An 18,619-nucleotide genomic window follows, 5' to 3' on the forward strand; every position below is an offset into this window, starting at 1 on the left:
CCCCAATCGGCTGGGCATTCTACAGCTGTTACCAGGGGGTTTGCCTTGGCTGAGTTTTGGAAGTCTATCAGGGAGGCCGTCTTCCGAGTCTGTGGTCATCTGGGAGCGCTGCGGAAGTCTGTTCAGTAGCACAGGGACCCGCGAGCCTCCCTCGACGGCCTGGAAGTTGAACCCAGGGGGTCTCCTGCCTGGGAGGAGAGGAGTCTACTGCCGACCCCCCTGCCCTGCGGCGGGAGATGGGCTGCCTCGGCGGCTCCAACATAAGAGCCACGGTGCGGGTGGCCACGCACGACCGCGCAGTGCTTCCTTCTGCGTGCGGAGCGTCTCTGTGAGTCGGAACCGGCTCGATGGCGCCTAATAGGACGTAGGCCTGGAATTTGCATTGCTAACCGGTTCCCAGGTTGAGTCAGTGGCCCTTCACTGAACGTGGGTGTGCAACTGTGAAAGGATGCCGAGGTGTTTTTGCCGGATTCCCGGGTTTTGAACGGCCTTTTCTTACCGAGCTGGCTCTGTTGCCTTTCAGAGCGCACAGTCCACACAGGAGGCTTCCTCTCCGACGCCTGAAGGTTTCCGCAGCTCCGCTGACTTCTGTGGGTGAGGACGAGACCGATCACTCTTTTTCTGCGCGTGAAGATGAAAGGGTATTTGAAGATGAAAGGGTATTGGAGTACAGGAGAAAGCCGCATCTTTCTTCCAAGGAGCAGGTGGTGGTTTTGAACGGCTGGCTTTGTGGTTCGCAGCTTAAGACATAACCACTACGCCACCAGGGGCCCAGCCTTTTAAGTCCAATAGAGTAAAGTTGATCGGGCCTGCTCTGTTTGAGTTCTGAACAAGCATGGTATCTGATTTCAATGTCTTTTGGCTAAAAAGACAAGGCATGAAGAAGATGAGGCAAAGAGAGACAGGACACCGAACAGCTGGTGAGGCTCCATGCAGGGGCTAAGGCGGTGGAGCCCTTGGCTTCCAGTAGAGAGACCCTTAGCCCGGCAGGATAAGGCTGGCTGCCCATTACACACTCATTCCTCACACGTTTTCTCAGGGCTGCCCTGCACCAAGGAGCGCTGGTGGCACTATGACTAAAGGCCTCAGCTGCCAACCCAAACCTCAGCAGTTTGAACCCACCAGCTGCTCGATGGGGGAAAAAATTGTGGCAATCTGCTTCTGTAACGATCTTCAGCCTTGGGACCCCAGTCCCTGGCAGTTCTACTCTGTTGTATAGGGTTCCTATGAGTCAGGATCCACTCTACAGCGGTGAACGGACCCTGGCCAGTGTATTCAATATAACACAGCTTTCGCTCCTATCTTTCCGGAGCACGCGGTCCACCAGGAACCTGAGAAGTGGACAGTTATAATCAAGCGGCTACATTGCAAGGGCCTTCACAGAAGTGCTAGGGGAAGGGAGAGAAGAAGGAGGCCAGTTCTCTTTGGGTAGGAAGAGCGTTAAGCAAGTGTTCTGGAGGGATGGAACATCTCGGCTAGAGAGTTGGATAGGTAGGATGAGAGAGAGAAAGCATTCCAGGTAGAAGCAGCAACACGACAGAGCAACAGAGCCTCTGCGAGCACTGTGAGTAACTGAACGCCCTACCATCTGCATGAGTTCATACTCTTTCAAGTGATCAAAACTTAACTCAAGCTAGCACACACACACACACACACACACACACACACACACACACACACACCCTAAAACTAAACAAAAGCCAGGGCTGTGGTTTCAGGTAGTGTTGAATCCAGATCGTCAAAGTGGGTTTTAATAATGGTCCCATTCCATCTCTCCCATTTGCTGTCTTATGCGTTAGCTTGCTTCTTGGGCAGGTTCTTCAAACATGGTGGTACAGGTCTACCAGCCATATCCCACAGCCAGAAGAGAGCTTCTATTTCCTAGTAAACATCACCCATAGTCAGTACTCACTGTCACTGGATTCACATGACTGTCAACCCCTCATTGTGACTGAAGGGACTGAATGTACTGATTGGCCAAGATTGGGACATGTTCCCACCCCTAGCACGGGGGTGAGGTAGGGAGGGTTTGGCTCCCCACTAACACATGCAAGGGTCCGGTAGGTTCCCCACAAGGAGAAGTTAGGAGCTAGTTTCTGGAAAGGAAGGACTGACCGGAGGCTGGGAAGGCAAAGCAACAACACCAAAACCAGAAAACCCAGGGTCATCCACTGCCAAGTAGCTGGAGTAGAGAGTTCTAGGAGTGAGTGTGTGGGGAAGGGCCCAGTTTTGAGTTTGGATGTTACGCTGAGCATCATGAGCAACCTCGACAAAACGAGGCAGAAGAATGACCGTGGTCAGCTACAGCCCTTAGACCATCAGAGGGGGTGACCGTGGAGGGAAAAGCCCTGAGGCAGGCTGGCTGGCTGTGGCTGTGAGATGGCTGATGTCATTGTCCAGGAAAGAGCAAGCCTAGAGATGAGGGGCTCCATCAGTTGGCTGGTTGGACGTGGGGGGCAGTGAGGCACAGAGAGGAGTGCAGTGACTCTGTTTCTGAGGACCTGGGTGAGAACCGGGTGTCTTTCGTCCAGAGAGGGGATGCTGGAGCAGGGGCGGTTTTGGAGGAAGATGGTGAACAATGTACGTGAAGAAAGAAGCAAGGGGAAGTGGCCATGGGACTGTGTCTGTGGTCCACCTTTGAAAGGCTCCCTTCGTGCACACAACTTCATTCACCTGCTTGTTCAAAGAACAGACTCTTAAGTAGGGCCACAGTAGGGGGCGGGCGGAGAGGAGGAAAGCAGCATGCAGGTGGGACTTCTTTCCATAAAGACGGCTCAGGGTAGTATGCCAACCTGAGGGAGCTTCGTGTGACAGAGGAAATACCACAGCCACAGGCTAAAGGCCAGAGGACCCAGGCCTGCTGAGGAAGTCACCCTCTGTCTCCACCTAGCTTGTCTTTTGGGCGGGCATGGTCAGGGTTTGCCTGCTGGGTGTGCACTAGGCAGCATCCCTGGGTTGAAGTGGGGGTGGTGGCCATTCAGCCTGGGGCCAACGATGCAGGGCCTCCCACGCTGAGCTCCTGTCCCTCTGCAGACCCCTCAGGACACATCATTGACCTGGTAAACGACCAGCTGCCAGACATCAGCATCTCAGAGGAAGACAAGAAGAAAAATCTGGCCCTGCTGGACGAAGCCAAGACAGTAAGCGAGCGTTTCCTGACCCGCCGAGGAAGAAAGTCCAGAGGCAGCCCGGGAGGCTCACCAGCAGGTAGGACAGTACCAAGGTGACCGTCCAGCACCGTTCCAAAGCAGGGAGGAGGGGCAGCAGGTGCAGGGGGACCTGGCCCAGGTTGTCACAGGGGCTTGGCTTCCAAGGGGGGTGCCTTTGCCTTGCCTGCCTCTAGGCCCCAAGAAGAGTGAGTTCTTGTGGAAGACCCTCAGAGGACAGGGCATCTTGGGCAGTTCCAGAAAGGCCTGTACACTTTAGCCAAGGAAGCTTCTGCCTGTCATTGTTCTGGCCCTGATGAAAACCTTTGCAGTTTCCTGTTCACTAAACGTACCAGGGCATTTGATATCCATGAGGTTGAACACCCCGCCCCCAGGGCTGCCAGCTTCCACCGCCTTGGGTGGGCTCAGGGTCACGGCCCTCCCCTCCCGGGGAAGCCCTGCTCTCCTGGACACCTCCCCAGTCAGCTGTCGCTAGGCTCCTCTCCCTGATCTGCAGCTCTGGGTCCTCATGAGGGGCCCAGGTACTGTGGGGGAAACAGAGGGAAGGGAGGAGGAGTCTTTCAGGCATTTTGGAATTAGAAGGAAAATTCCTTGAAATGTTCTTGAAATGGTCCTGTGGCGAGGGTGACTCTTCATTGTGAGCAGGACGTGGGATTGGGTTTGGGAATAATTGAAGGAGAGCACAGACTGACGAGCCCTGTGGTGCGTATGGTCGCTACGCCTCCGCCAACTTGATGGCCCTGAACAGAAACAACAGCCCCAGGAGGGCGGGGAAATGCTTGACACCAGGTGCATGATGGGAAATCTAGTAGGGGGCATAGTGTTTGAAGTTGTGCCTCTCAAGCAATACCAGGCCTTTGGTTTCTGGAAGGTGCTTCAAGGTCAGGCCAGGCAGTCTGTGGCGTGCCAGCCCCTCTGTTGGGCAGGCAGCAGGGAGAGGCTGTGGTCGAAGAAGGAGCCTTCTGTAGCTATTAGGGATCAGCTGCGCATCCCCATCCCAGGGGCCAGGCATTTCTGAAAGCAGGTCTTTGTTAGGTTGAAGTCCTATTAAACCATCCCAAGTGTCCGCTAATTGGAGCGTGTGTCCACAGGTGCTTCCCCCAACCTCAGCCCCGGGTCATCCCCCAGATCCTCTCGGAGCAACTCACTCACAGTCCCCAGCCCTCCAGGGGAGCTCCAGCCCCCACCAGGTGAGGTCTACACCCCCACTGGCTAGGCATTTCCTGCCCTGACTTGGCTCTGTGGATGGCCTTAGCCCTGCCCGTGGACTGACCAAGATGCCTTCCGGCACTCTCTCCTATCCTGTAGCCCTCCCTTCAGTGCCCCTGGTCAGCTCCAGCGGAGGCAGGTGTACTTCCTTTGTGGGGCTGGGGGAATACTGTAGGGAGGCAGACCTAACCCAGGATCACCAGATGGAATGAGGATAGGGGTGAGGGGATGAAAAGGGGTGCTATGACAGCCTCTGTGCTCAACAGAGTGGGCAGGGGGGGTCGGTCCAGCACAGAGCTTGTTTGGAAAGTCATTGGGGCCCCTCTTTGTCTTTTGGGTTCCTATCATTTGCTAGGTCACCCCCTTGACCATCAGGGGAAGGGACTGGGGGGCAGGGCAGGCAGTCTACGCTGGTCAGCACTGTGTGACAAGCTTGACTTCAGATCAGGGTATCCGGGGTTCAGATCTCATGCTGGTACTTAGCAGCCGTGGAAGCTTGCCTTGGGCTCCCCGTATAGTTTCTGTGAGGATTACATGATAGTCCCCCACGGAACCTGGCACAGGGGAGAGGTAGTCAACAAATGGCTCCAGGACCATGTTGCTAAGAAGGACATTGTGAGAGGGACAACTGGGGTTGGGGTAGGGGTGGGGGACAACACTCACCAGGATCTGGGCCGTTTCAGGTTTGGATGCGTGCAGTGGCCCGCAGACCCCTCTGCCCGGAGCACCATCACAGGTAACAGGCCCACTCCGGGTTTCTATGCCAAGGCATCTTCTTCTTAGCCCCTAAGGCCCAGGGAGCCTCTCCAAGTGGCCTACTTCAGAGGGAGGAATTTACACCACTGCTAATGGCCTGCTTGGAGGCGTTTCAAGAGGAAATGTAGTCTCTTCCCCCCTCGCTGATGGACTTGTGTTTACTTTCAGCTTCAGAAGGGGGATGAGGCCGCCGTCTCTGCACCTCACCTCGGCGAGTGTGTGAGTTTGGATTTTGTCCTACATGGGGACTCTGGTGTGGGAGCCACAGTACCCCCTTTCCCCCCACCCCACCCCCCTAGTCTGGGCAACCTGTGTGTGTGTGTGTGTGTGTGTGTGTGTGCGCGCGCGCGCGCACACAGAGGGTCGAGGCTGGGGACACTGGCAGACCCCTGCCCTCATGGTTAGGAGTTTGAGGTGGAGGGATAAAGGAAGCAGAATTCAGTGGGGTGGTCTTGCTCCATACCAGCCGCATCATGCTGCTGGTTCGTAAGAAAAGGGACCCCGGGGCCCAGCAGCCAGGTAAGAAGGCTGCTCTTGTCAACTTAAGTGAAAACTGTAAGTTTAAGACCCGGGTTGGAATTTTCACTAGAAGCAGCCAGGAAACCCTTATCCTTGTCCATGAGCAGTACAAGGGACTGAGGTGCTAAAGGTTGTGTCGAGGGCAGTGCTAGAACACAATCTTGCTGGATTCAGGATGGCAGGCTTTCAAAGCGGTTTAGTGCACACACAAGCCCAGCTACTCAAATACCCAGGCCCAGCCCCACTCACTCCCCTCCAAGCAAACACCCCATGGGGGGATGGAAGGTGAGAGCAGAGTGCAGGGTCTTAGAAATTCTGAGCAGTAAGATAGCCACCTTTTACAAGAATGGCCCCACCCAATGACTCTGAGCCGCTTTGGGATCATTGAATGCTTTGAGGATTTTGTGAAAGCTATGAACTCTTCTTACACACACACACACACACACACACACACACACACACACACACACACACCCTACCTCACACAGTTTCACATATTTGATGAGACATCTGAGTTCCTAAGAGTTAAGACCTTTCCAGAGAGAGCTACAATTAAAACCTGGGGCAACTGAGTTGGGACCAAACATGCGAGGCTTCCCTGAGCTGCCCTGATCTCCAGTCTCCCCGCCGGCATCCAGCCCTTGGGCAGTTGGGGGCTGGTTTTAGAACACCAGCCCCGAGCTCCATTGACCTCTCTGTCTTACAACCCCCAGCCTTGTTTGCTGACTCAAGCCCCTAACGGAGAAACCTCCCCCTCCTGCCTCCCCTCACCTTCTCCCCAAAGCAAATGGGCTCCTTGTAAAGGCTGGCGGGAACAGAGGCCCCACCTCAGACCTGACCTGACCACACCTACCTTCTCCCCAAGCTGCCCCCAGAATCCTAGCTCTCTCCTTCTCTTTCAGAATGTTCCCAAAGGGCTAGCTGATCGGAAGCAGAATGACCAGAGGAAAGTGTCTCAGGGGCGGCTGGCTCCTCGCTCACCCATGGTTGAGAAGTCCAAAGAGACGGCAATAGAACAAAAGGAGAACTTTGATCCCCTCCAGCACCCGGAAACCACACCCAAGGGCCCAGCTCCTGGCACAGGCAGTGGCGGAAAAATGGCCCTGAACAGCCCCCAGCCGGGGCCAATGGACAGCGAGCTAGGGAGGCAGCTCCTGAAGACAGCCAGGGAGGGCGACCCTCTGCCAAGAAGTCCAGCCCAGGGCTCTGCAGGGGGAGTCCCCCTGGCCCCCCAGGGGAAAGGACCACCAGGGGAGCCAACAGGGCCCAAGACTGGCTCCAAAGCTGAGCTGGGGCCCCCAGTGTCCCACCCTCTCCTGCTGCGGGGGGTCTCCTGGGATAGTGGCCCCGAGGAAGCCGGCCCCAGGCTGCAGAAAGTGCTTGCTAAACTGCCACTGACAGAGGAGGAGAAGCGTTTTGCAGGCAAAGGCTGCAGCAAGGTGGCCAAGGCTCCCGGACTCAAAGACTTCCAGATACAAGTGCAGCCCGTGAGGATGCAGAAACTGACCAAGCTCCGAGAGGTGGGTTCCTGGGGGCCAGACGGTGCGTGCTCCAGGCCCCATGGGTTGAGGAGCCTCAGGGCTAGGACTGGGCTTGGAGCAAGGAAGATCGGGCCTGGCCCTGGGCCTTGTAGGGTCATAAGCTTCCCCGCCATTTAAACCAGGCCCAGCAGGGTAGCCACTGTCTTAAACACCAGAGTTAGGCACTTGTTACCCCACTTACGGGAGAGGTCAGCCTGGGATAGAGTAGCCACACAAGGCCTAAATGTGGAGGACACTTGGGTCCCTCAGCCCTGGGCTGTTTCCCTCCTCCAATCGGAGCTGGTGGTCCACAAACAGGAGCCCCCTGGTGGGCTCCTTGTCTGTCCTAGAACTGGACAAGGCAAGGATGAGAGCGCGTTTCCTCTGCAGTGCCCAAACTGTGCTTCCTGATGCCTGTGGACAAAGGGTTTCAAGTATGGTGATGGCCAGCAGGGCTGTTGCTGCGCCTGTGATAAATTTCTTCTGCTCCGACGGTGTCCTCTAAGTTCCCTGGTCATCAAGCCAATCACACTGGTCATTCCTGGGGCTCCTACCCTGTGCAAGGAGCCCAGAGATCAGGGGAGATGGCCCTGAGAGTGTCCAGGAGAGAAAGAGCAGCACAAATAGAATCCTCTCACCTAGAAGGTCAGCCCAGGGCAAGGCCGCTGGGTATGGTACAAGGCTCTCCTGGCTGCCCAAAGAAGGTCCATGGGCCAGAGACGGAAAAGAGGCTCTTGATCGTGCTCAAGCCTCAGGGAGGGGATTTCTGTGTCAGCGAGGACATGGTAGACTCTGGTCATGGCCCAATTCTGAAGCCTGCCATGGTGCTCAGAGTTGGCAGCTCACGTGGAGCTGAGGCCTGGCTGTGGATTTTTAGATTTGATAAAGAGACCCCCACCAGCCAGGAAGAACTGATTAACTTGCTGATCAGCACAGGGGCTGTTGGAACTGCCATTTGTGAGCTATGGCCCCAGGTCTCTGGCAACTGGGAAGCTGAAGGGCCCAACTGCTAGGGAGTTGCCTCTTGGGTCCCTGAGCATCCAAAGCCAGGCCTAGGCCCCTGCCCCCATTAAGTTCATCTCAGCCAGCAAAGACAGCTATCCGGCAAGAAGGCCACAGCTCTCACTCATCACTGCCCTGGCAGCTGAGTGCCCCTTCTCACCCTGAGTTGACGTCTGAGAGCCAGTTTACTCTGGCTTTCAAAGTCAACAGGTAAAGGGGCCTGACTGACTTCCACTGGGGCTCTGGGAACCTCCACCAGCCTCTACCTTTCCCTCTATAGCTGGGTGCAATACCACCCATCACCTCTGTGCAGAACAAACAAACAAAAAACAAATCCCCTGCCATCGAGTCCATCCCGGCTCCCAGCGACCCTGGAGGATGAGGGGGAACTGCCCCTGTGAGTTTCTGAGATTGGAACTCTTTATGGGAGTAGGGAGCCCACCTTTCTCCAAGAGGAGCAGCTGGTGGTTGCCAAGGGCGACCTCATGGATCACACGTCACTGGAGACGATACAAACCTACTTATAGGTACAAGGAGTGAGAGGCTCTTCAAGGTATTTCCCCTTGAGGACCCTGGCCTGGTGTTAATTGTCTCGGAGCAGGTGTGAGTCCATCTGTACTGCATCCTGCAGTCCATCTCTCCCCAGGCTATGACTGCCCAAGCGAAGCCCCTGGTAAGGTAGTGTCAGCAGGGCCTGCTGCCTTAGGCAGCAATTCCAAGACCTCATTTGTCTGGACAGTTTAAAAATGTAAGGGGTCCCATAAAAAAAGGTCACTGCAAGAGGGAAGTAAAAAGGAAATAGAGGAAAGAACCAGGAGGCAAAGGACATTTATAGAGGCCTAAATATAGGCATGTACATATGTAAATATATATATAATGAGAGGGGAATAGAACTATGTACTCATCTATATGTGTTAAGAATTAAGGTTGCAGATGGACATTGGGCCTCAACTCAAGTACTCCCTTAACACAAGAACACCTGTTCTAACAATCCAGCATTCTGTGATGGTCACTTTCCCAACATGATCATTGAAGACAAAATGGTGCATAAGCAAATGTGGTGAAGAAAGCTGATGGTGCCCGGCTGTCAAAAGATATAGAGTCTGGGGTCTTAAAGGCTTGAAGATAAACAAGCAGCCATCTAGCTCAGAAGCAACAAAGCCCACATGGAAGAATCCCACCAGCCTGTGTGATCATGAGGTGTCGATGGGATCAGGTATCAGGCATCTAAGACCCAGAATAAAACCATACCCAATATCAATGGGGGGGGGGGGACATGGAGGGGAGACCCAATGCCCATCTGTAGACCACTGGACATCCCCTCACAGAGAGGTCACAGGGAAGAGATGAGCCAGTCAGGGTGCAGTGTAGCACCAATGAAACACACAACTTTCCTCTAGCTCTTTGGTGCTTCCTTCCCCCTACTATCATGACCTCAATTCTACCTTACAAATTGGATTAGACCAGAACATGCACACTGCTACAGGTAAGAGCCCCAAACACAGGGAATCCAGGATAGATAAACCCCTCAGGGTCAACAAGGAGAGTAGAGATACTAGGAGGATTAGGGGAGGGTGGGGGGAGAAAGGGGGAATTGATCACAAGGATCCACCTAGAACTCCCTCCCAGGTGGACAAATAATGGAAAAGTGGGTGAGGGGCAATGGAGGACGATGTAAGATATGGAAATAATCTATCACTTATCAAGGGTTCGTGAGGGAGGGCGGGTCAGGGAAGGAAGGGGAAGAAATGGGGAGCTGATAGCAGGGGCTCAAGTGGGAAGAAAATGCTTTGAAAATGATGATGGCGGCATATGTACAAATGTGCGTGACACATTGGAGCAATGTATGGATTGTGATAAGAGATGTAAGAAGCCCCAATAAAAGTATTATTTTTAAAAAGGTCACTGAGGAACTGAGTGGATGAGGGGGTCACAGCTCCCTAGTCTGAGTCATAGGGTTGGAAGCTCCAGCCAGCTCAGAGCACAGCCATGAGACGGGCACCGCTGGCTGCTCGGGCATCCCCAGACATGCCCAGGGGACCTTACTACACCGCCAAGGTTGTAGTGTGTCCTCCAGGCTCTCGGCAAGGCTGAACCGCAGTATTATCTGAGCAGTTTCTTCAACTCGCGGCACTTGGCTCATTTCGAAAAACGGCCCCTGTGGAGGGCAATTCTGGGCACAAGGAATGTGGCATACATGGTGGAATGCCAGGTATGGCCCAGCCACAGGCTGGGGGAGGAGGCTGTCTGCCCGGTGCTCCTCATGGCTTACTGCCGCACGACTGTCCACCCCACCTTTGAAGCGGACCAGAAGTGTCTTCCACCCAAGCCGTCGTGGTCACAGAGCCATTGGATCGAGAGGAGAGTCGGCCTGATGGCCGTGTCTGAACTGTTGTCTTTTCCTTTCCCCTCCAAGGAGCACATCTTGATGAGGAATCAGAACTTAGTGGGGCTCAAGCTTCCCGAACTGAGTGAAGCAGCTGAGCAAGAGAAAGGTAGGTGGGGTGGGTCCCCTCTGACCCCAGAGGGTGAGCGCGTGGGCCCTGGCTTCCTGGCAGCAGTCCTCGTCCATGCCAGTGGTTTGTGTGGGCCGGACCCAGGAGAATATATGCTGATGTATCAGTGGTCTTGGAGGGTCAGCCAGGTCTAAACTTTTGACACTTCCTTTTCCTTCCGCCTCACACCCAGGAAGCCACTCAAATCGGTTCCTCATCTCAAAGGCATCCGTGTTCTAATCTGCCGTCACCAGGAAGTCCAAGCTCCAACCCTCCCCTCTCAGAGCACTACCAGCCGCCCCCCTGCCCAAACCTCCAGGCTCCTCACCACCCCCGCCTCACCTCACCCACGCATCCTCTCTGGTTCATCTTCCAGCCTCTTTCTCCTCGCCCCTCCCCCACCCCCAATGCCACTCTCCTCTACGTGGCTCACCCCTCTTGATGGCCTTGTGGGAATCGTAACCCTTCTTGGCCTGCCGCTGACCCAGCTGCCACTGGGAGCCAGAAGGGGGACGCCTATTGTCCACCTTCCACCCAACTCTGAGACCGACCCTCTACATAACCACCCACCCAAGAGAAACAGGGCTGCTCATCACACCTGCCTCTTCAGGTTGTCCTGAGACTCACACGGGTTCCTAGTGGTAAAGTGCCCAGAGAAGTGCCTGCTACGAAATAAGGGTGCCCATAACCCTGAGGCTTGGCTAGGATACGGAGGTAGAGCTGTGGTTGAAGAGCTCATCAGCTAGCCAAATGGTTGACGGTTCGAACCCACCAGTTGCTCTTCAGGAAAAAAAGACAGGGCTGTGAAGATTGCAGCCTAGGAAATGGAACAGGCTGTCGTACTCTGTCCAGAAGCTCCCTCTGAGGCAGAATCGGCATATTATCATCCCCCGAAGTCAGAGTGTGTGTGTGTGTGTGTGTGTGTCCGAAAGTGCTTATAAAAATACCTGTCCTCATGGGAGAGGGGGAGGAGGGGGGAAGGGAAGAAGAGGGGATAACAAACACAGGGACAAGGGAACAACAAGCGATCCAAATTGGTGGGGAGGTGGGTGTGGAAGACCTGGTAGGGCAGGATCAAGGGGAACGTAACAAAGAGGAAGTGCTGAAATCCTGGTGGGGACTGAGCATGATAGTGGGACAGGAGGAGAATCAATGGAAATAGAGGAAAGAGCTGGGAGGCAAAGGGTATTTATAGAGCTCTAGATAAAGACATGTACATATACAAATATATTATATGAGGATGGGGAAATAGATCTATGAGCCTACATTTATAGATTTAGTATTAAGGTAGCAGAAGGACATTGGGCCTCCACTCAAGTACTCCCTCAACACAAGAATACTTTCTTCTAGTAAATTGGCATTCTATGATGCTCACCTTCCCGACACAACCGCTGAAGACAAAGCGGGTGAATAAGCAAATGTGGTGAAGAAAGCTGATGGTGCCCGGCTATCAAAAGATATAGCGTCTGGGGTCTTAAAAGCTTGAAGGTAAACAAGCGGCCATCTAGCTCAGAAGCAACAAAGCCCACATGGAACAACATATCAACCTGTGTGATCACGGGGTGTCGAACGGATCACTGAAGACAAATGGGTGCATAAGCAAATGTGGTGAAGAAAGCTGATGGTGTCCGGCTATCAAAAAGTATAGCGTCTGGGGTCTTAAAGGCTTGAAGGTAAACAAGCGGCCATCAAGCTCAGAAGCAACAAAGCCCACGTGGAAGAAGCACACCAGCCTATGCAACCACGAGGTGTCGAAGGGATCAGGTGTAAGGCATCATCAGAACAAAAAATCTTACCATAGTGAATGATGGGGGGAGTGTGGAGTGGAGATCCAAAGCCCATTAGTAGGCCACTGGAGATCCCCTTGCAGAGGGGTCTCGGGGAGGAGATGAGCCAGTCAGGGTGCGATGTAACAATGATGAGAAATACAACCTTCCTCTAGTTCCTAAAGGTTTCCTCCCCGCTCCCACTACCATGACTCGAATTCTATCTTGCAAGACTGGCTAGACCAGAGGAGATACACCGGTACAGATAGGAACTGGAAATACAGGGAATCCAGGATGGATGAGCCCTATAGGACCAGTGGTGTGAGTGGCAAAACAGGGAGGGTAAAGGGAGAATGGGTAGGAGAGAGGGAACCAATTACATGGAACTGTGTGTGACCTCCTCCCTGGGGGACAGACAACCGAAAAGTGGATGAAGGGAGAAGTCGGGCAGGGCAAGATATGACAAAATACCCATTTATAAACTATCAAGGGCTCATGCGGGAGGGGTGAGCGGGGAGGGAGGGGAAAATGAGGACCTAATGTCGGGGGTTTAAATGGAGAGAAAATGTTTTGAGAAACGATGTACAAATGCGCTTTACACAATTGATGTGTGTATGGATTGGGATAACAGTTGTATGAGCCCCTAATAAAATGTTAAAAAAAAAAATACCTGTCCTGGCTCCACCCTGAGTAAAGATTTTTTAAATTAAAAAAAAAAGGGCAAAATAGTGTAAGACGTAGTAGGGGAGCTGAAACAGGTATGTATAAAAATGCAGTCTCTGACTAGCCCTAAGTGCCATGAAGTGAGCTTCGAACGGTGAGGGTATCCAATGACCAGGTTCCTGCCTACCTGTCTCCTTTCCCAGATCCTCCGCCCTGTGCCCACTCACCCTCTTGCCTCTGTGCCTTTGTCTCCCCCCCACTCCCACCCCTGCCAGGTATCAGTCTCCCCACTCCTGAGCACTGTCATCCCTGTGCCTCCAGCAGTGGGGAAACTCCACCCAATCTCCTTCCTTACTCTATTGTCTCTGTCTATGTCCTCCTTCTTAAAATCCACTTATAAAAAAATAAATGCAATATTTCTTACAGTGTCAGTCACTCTGTACCCCTAACTTAATCTAACCCTTTCAGGAACTGATGGAGACAGATAGTCTTGCTTTCTGGCCCATATATCCATGGAGTCTTGGGAGGGGTGTTTTTTTGTTTTCTTTTGCTTTTAGTTTCTTTTTGTTGCCAATGTATATAGGCTTTTAAAACATTGCAGCTATTATTCGTTCATCTGCTACACTTTTCTCAGGTGAGCGTTGCATTTATTGAGAAACCTCACTTAACACTGCCCTTCTATGATTCGAGGCTTCCAGACTGCTCCCTCTGCCTCTTTTCTGCCTATTTCTCATTGAAATTCACGGCACTTTCTACAACATTTTCTTTGCGATTGCTCTGAAGCCACATATTAGATTCAAAAACTCTTCTCATTTTGCTTGTATTTACAGTTTATAGAGTTTTAAGTTGTTTAATTTGTAAACATTTCAGTCTTGTTCAGGCACAGGGTTTATGCCTGTGTTAATATAGGCTTTCTTTTCTTTTCCCTCTACAATATTTGTGTAAGTCCTCCATAACTCTCAGAAGAAAGATGGGCCTTTCTTCCCCCGTAAAGAGTCTAGTCTGAGAGACTCACAGAGGCAGGCCTACCCTGCTCCACAGGGTCGCCATGAGTCAGCCTCCACTAGACAGCAGTGTGGCAGAGTCGCACCTCTTGTGGAGCCACACTCCATGTGATTTATGCCTTTGCTTCATTACTTATGAAGAAGACTCTTTTTAGCTGATAATTAGCATAAATGAGGACTGCTTGTTTGTTAGCCATCAGTCTCTTTTCATAGAGATGACTAGTATTAACAAAGGGTGTTTTGATAACTGAATCAGTGACTTAGCAGGCTTGCTGTAACCACAGGGATCACTTTATGCCCGGCAGTATGCTGAGCATCTGACTGATTACACTGAGTGCTCACAACAACCCAGGGATGTGGGCCGATTACTCCCAGGTGACAAACGAGGAGTTGAAGGCTCAGGGAGATTGAGGCCATAGGCCGCTCATTGCTGCAGCCAGGACTGATATCCAGGTAGAGCTCATTCCAAAGGCTCTTGTCCACTTTATAAAACATTTTTCTTTTTCAAATTCACTGTAAATCCACCTGTTGATTTGATTTCTTCAAATTAATTGCTGTGGTCTTTGTGCATGTGAGCATGTGTGTGTGTAGCAGGGTCTGTGTCAGAACTTGGGCAAGATTCTGTAGCGCAGGATCAACCATAGGGAGAACACGTGCCTTGCTTCTGTTTTTCGTTTAAAATTTATTATTTACAAGGATCATATCGTGTCTTCGTATTTAATAGATTACTTTTCTTTAAAGGATATATTCAATCTTCCAAGTTTAAAATTTTGTGTTGAATTTCATCAACTGTTTGATATTGAAAGAATCTTGTATACTATATTTAACATATTACTATATTTTCATCTATAATACACCAATGCATATAACATGCATAAAAACTAGCACATGAGGGCTTTGGATGGCTTGGAAATAAAACATTTAAGGCATGTGCTATTTGTGTAAAAATACAGTAGCAACTTTTCAGGTAGACAAATAAATCTTATGTTCCTAGAAAAAAACTTAATTTGACCATGATGTGTTATTTTGCATCTAAATTCTGAAATTTTACATCTAGAATTGAATTTACTTCTAAATTCTGTATATGACTATTTCTTGTAAGATATTCCACACATTTTCTGTACCAGTTAGCTTGGGAATAAACATTTTTAAAAAGAAAAGAAAATCCATTGATGGACATAGGAGGGGGGGGGGCGGCGCGTTTCTGGATGAGCTGGTCAGAATAGCAGGTGCTTCGAATCCACATGAGCAGTTGGGAACACGGGTTTTACCATCCTCAGAAGAGCCACACTTGTCTGTAGTCAAAGCTGGATTGTGGGAAAAACTGAGCCCCACTTGGCAGGAAGGAGAAAGATCAGGAGTCCAGAGCAGCCATTGCACACATGCCTTCAGTTCCCTTGGCATTGGCGATGAGGCATACCGCGCAGCAAGAATCATCTACGTTCTAGAAGAGAGATTCAGAAAGGTGATGAACGCTGGCTCAAAATAGGAGAGAATGAAGGCAGGGTGACCAGGGTGTAGTGTGAGGAGATGGAAGCAGCCTGACGAGAGTAACAAGACTGCAGACCAATGGGCCAATGTAAGGAGGACAGGTTTGGCAGGACTTGGTGAAGGGATGGGTCAAGAGAGAAAGCAGGTTCTCTCTGTAGGGTCTTGTGGGTGGTGGGGCTGTGAACCTCGATTCAGAGCACGGGAATAAGACTTCTCACTTGTGAGGCGCACCTTCCTCAGGAAGGAGGACAATGAGTCTGGTGTGGACCTGTGGAATTCCGCTGAGCAAGACTCTGACAGCCTGGCTTTGTGGAAGGCTCTACTACTAACTGAGACCTTGGGGGACTAATGAACTGAGCCTTAGTTTCTTAGCTTTCCTCCCACCACCCCCGAAAACAAGCTTAGCCACGTTGACTTTGCAGAATTATTGTGAGGCATAAATGGGAAAGTGCAGAATCACTGTAAGGCATAAATGCATAGGTGGTGTTGAATGAATACTGGTGATTGAGATTATTTTTATTATCTTTATCCAGGTGGCAATATCTAGAAAGTGGTTGGAGTTGGATTTTTAGAGAGGTATATGCTGAAGCAGAAGAGTGCACTGAATGGACCAATCTTTCTAGGCAACCCTCTCTGGGGCTCAGAGGTGGCCTTAGTTCTCAGCAAAGAGGCTTTGCTCAAAAGGCAGTTTACAGAAAGTTCATCCCAAACCAGTAACTTTGGCCTATTGTGGTTTAAAGCATCTTTAACCAGAGCCCCACGAGTTACTTTTCCAAGACCCACGTATCCAGAACCAAATGTTTTTCATTGGAATGTGCTAGAATAGCTCTTTAGAAAATAGTTGTTTTGTTAAAAATGTCAGCTGTTCATTATCAGAGCATTTAACCAGGAGTGAAAACGACAAAGGAGAAAGTAAGAAATGCTTACACCAACACTTCCTTCCGCACAAATACAGGAAGGAGGGAGGAAGAGGGAGTTTATGCTATGTGTTCTTTTTTGAAGTGAAAAATATTAAACTTTAAGTGAACTTGAAGTAAAGTGAAGTGAAACTCTGGAGCTTGCTGAATTTTGGTAATTGTTTCCTCCCTAAACGAAATATTAGTTTCTTCAAGTTAAAAAAGATATTTTAAAAATACATTGGTGGTTTAAAAGTCTTTGAGATGCTTCCTTTATATCACATGTAATTGCAGCATTTCCATTTTTAAAAAATTTCTTCCTACCTTTCCATTCCTCCCTACACAAATGTTGAATTCTTCTTCTGTTTTCGGTGTGTGTCTTACGTTTACATTCTATTCGCAGTCATCTCCACATCAGCACAGCCCTGGGCTCCCATGGGCAAGGGGTCTACCACTTACATGGGCAAGGGGTCTACTTATGTGTGCAGTTTGGTCTTCTGGTTGCCCCCCCCCCCCACTGTCGTTCTCTTTTATCTTTGTGTGATCGTCTCCTCTCCCCAGTGGTTTTCACAGCCTGCTTTCTCCGACCGTCACGCATTTCTGCCATACGTTTTCCATGTGTCTTGTGGCTCCGTTTCCATCCTGACATCTGCCTCCTGCATGTTTCCTTCCTTCCTTTACATCTTCCCGGCTCCTTTCCTTCCCCTTTTGCCCTTGGTGGTTTTGCATGGCTGGCAGGCCGCCGTGTTCACTGTAGTGTTGTTTCGTCTGGACAGTCCCACTGGGTTTTCTTGTGTAGGGAAATGCTCAGGGACTCTTTCCTACCCCTCTCTGAGACTGGAGCTCTAGCTGGAATTTGGGTATTTTGTGTTTGTCCGCTTTGTTTCAAAGATTACAACAGGGTAATGGCAGGAAAAGGGAAAGAGGATGGAGCTGTGGGTGGGTGGTAGGAGTTGGGGGATTGGTTGGTTTCCGCTTTATTTCTCTAAGTTGTTCATAGTCGGAAAGTTGAGTTATTATGCCAAATTACTTACTTCAGTGAGTACTAATGAGCTTTAGATTGCAGAGACAACCTGCCCCTAGCTCCCCGATGTAACCGTTTCTCCAAGCAGCTACTTTCACTCCCCAACTTGGCAATGGAAGGAAAAGACAGCAACAATCCGAAGAGTTGGCCCTGGACTCTTGTCCAGAAGTGAGAGGGCTTGCACTGGAGCTTTCTGTATGCCTCCTGCCACTCCCTCCCTCCCTCCAAGGGGGGCTCGTGTTGTGTATTGTCTCTTTGGTCTCACTTCCACGCTATCCAAGGAGGTCTTCCCATCACGCTCCGTTCTTCTCCCTTCCTCCTCAGTCAGGAAAGCAAAAGAGCAGCCCAGGCTGCTTCTGTCCATCCCTCCCTCTCCCTCCCCTCCCTTTCCTCCCTCTCCAGCCCCCCGCCCCAACCCCCAGTCTCACTCTCACATCTGTTGTGTTGGGATGGAGAACCTTCCAGAAAACCTGACTCTTTGGGGGAAGGAGTAGGTAGGTTATCAGGCTCTAGGCTGATTTCTAGCAATTTCTGCTTCTCTGGCCAACCTTGAAATGATCCCTGTCCTCTCCTGTGTTTGAGAGCTGCAGGCATCGTTTTGATTGGTTTAGAACAACGTTGTTGCTGTTGTTGTTGTTGTTGTTGTGTTACTTTGAGTTCTGGGTGTTTCTGCCCGTCCTGGAATCATCCCTCAGGCATTGGAGCAAGGCTAGAGGCCTGGATTACATTTTGCTGTTGCTGCTCAGCCAAAGGGGGCTCTCAGATGCCTTCCCGTGGTTCAATCATATAGAATTCTCAGGAACTCACTGCTTAATTGGCTTTGTTGCTGGGCACAGTGGGGGACACATTAAGAAAAAGGCCAGAGTTGCCACAAGGGTTGCCACCTGGTACATAGAAACATCAGATCTACATGTACATATGCAAATATATTTATATATAAGGATGGGGAAATAGATCTATGTTCACATATTTATAGGTTTAGTATTAAGGTAGCAGAAGGATATTGGGCCTCCACTCAAGTACTCCCTCAATGCAAGAATACTTTCTTCTCTTAAAATTGGCATTCTATGATGCTCACCTTCCCGACACAACTGCTGAAGACAAAGC

At 51.0% G+C, this 18,619-nt stretch overlaps 1 protein-coding gene across 2 annotated transcripts in view; it reads left to right on the forward strand.

The window, feature by feature from the left end:
- The window catches only part of IRAG1 (inositol 1,4,5-triphosphate receptor associated 1), a 133,200-nt gene that overhangs the window by 70,450 nt on the left and 44,131 nt on the right, over positions 1–18,619 (forward strand). The window contains exons 5-11 of one of the 2 annotated variants that reach the window (XM_045291055.1): positions 524–594; positions 3,034–3,207; positions 4,259–4,357; positions 5,060–5,112; positions 5,301–5,351; positions 6,554–7,171; positions 10,590–10,668. In XM_045291055.1, coding sequence (XP_045146990.1) covers positions 524–594; positions 3,034–3,207; positions 4,259–4,357; positions 5,060–5,112; positions 5,301–5,351; positions 6,554–7,171; positions 10,590–10,668 — 1,145 coding nt within the window. Of the gene's footprint in view, positions 1–523; positions 595–3,033; positions 3,208–4,258; positions 4,358–5,059; positions 5,113–5,300; positions 5,352–6,553; positions 7,172–10,589; positions 10,669–18,619 lie in introns of those variants that run through there. The other variant, XM_045291056.1, reaches the window with a different exon arrangement.

The sequence above is a fragment of the Echinops telfairi genome, unplaced genomic scaffold, assembly GCF_000313985.2.
Source record: "Echinops telfairi isolate 266 unplaced genomic scaffold, ASM31398v2 ScPeMD7_60;HRSCAF=208, whole genome shotgun sequence".
Taxonomy (NCBI): domain Eukaryota; kingdom Metazoa; phylum Chordata; class Mammalia; order Afrosoricida; family Tenrecidae; genus Echinops; species Echinops telfairi.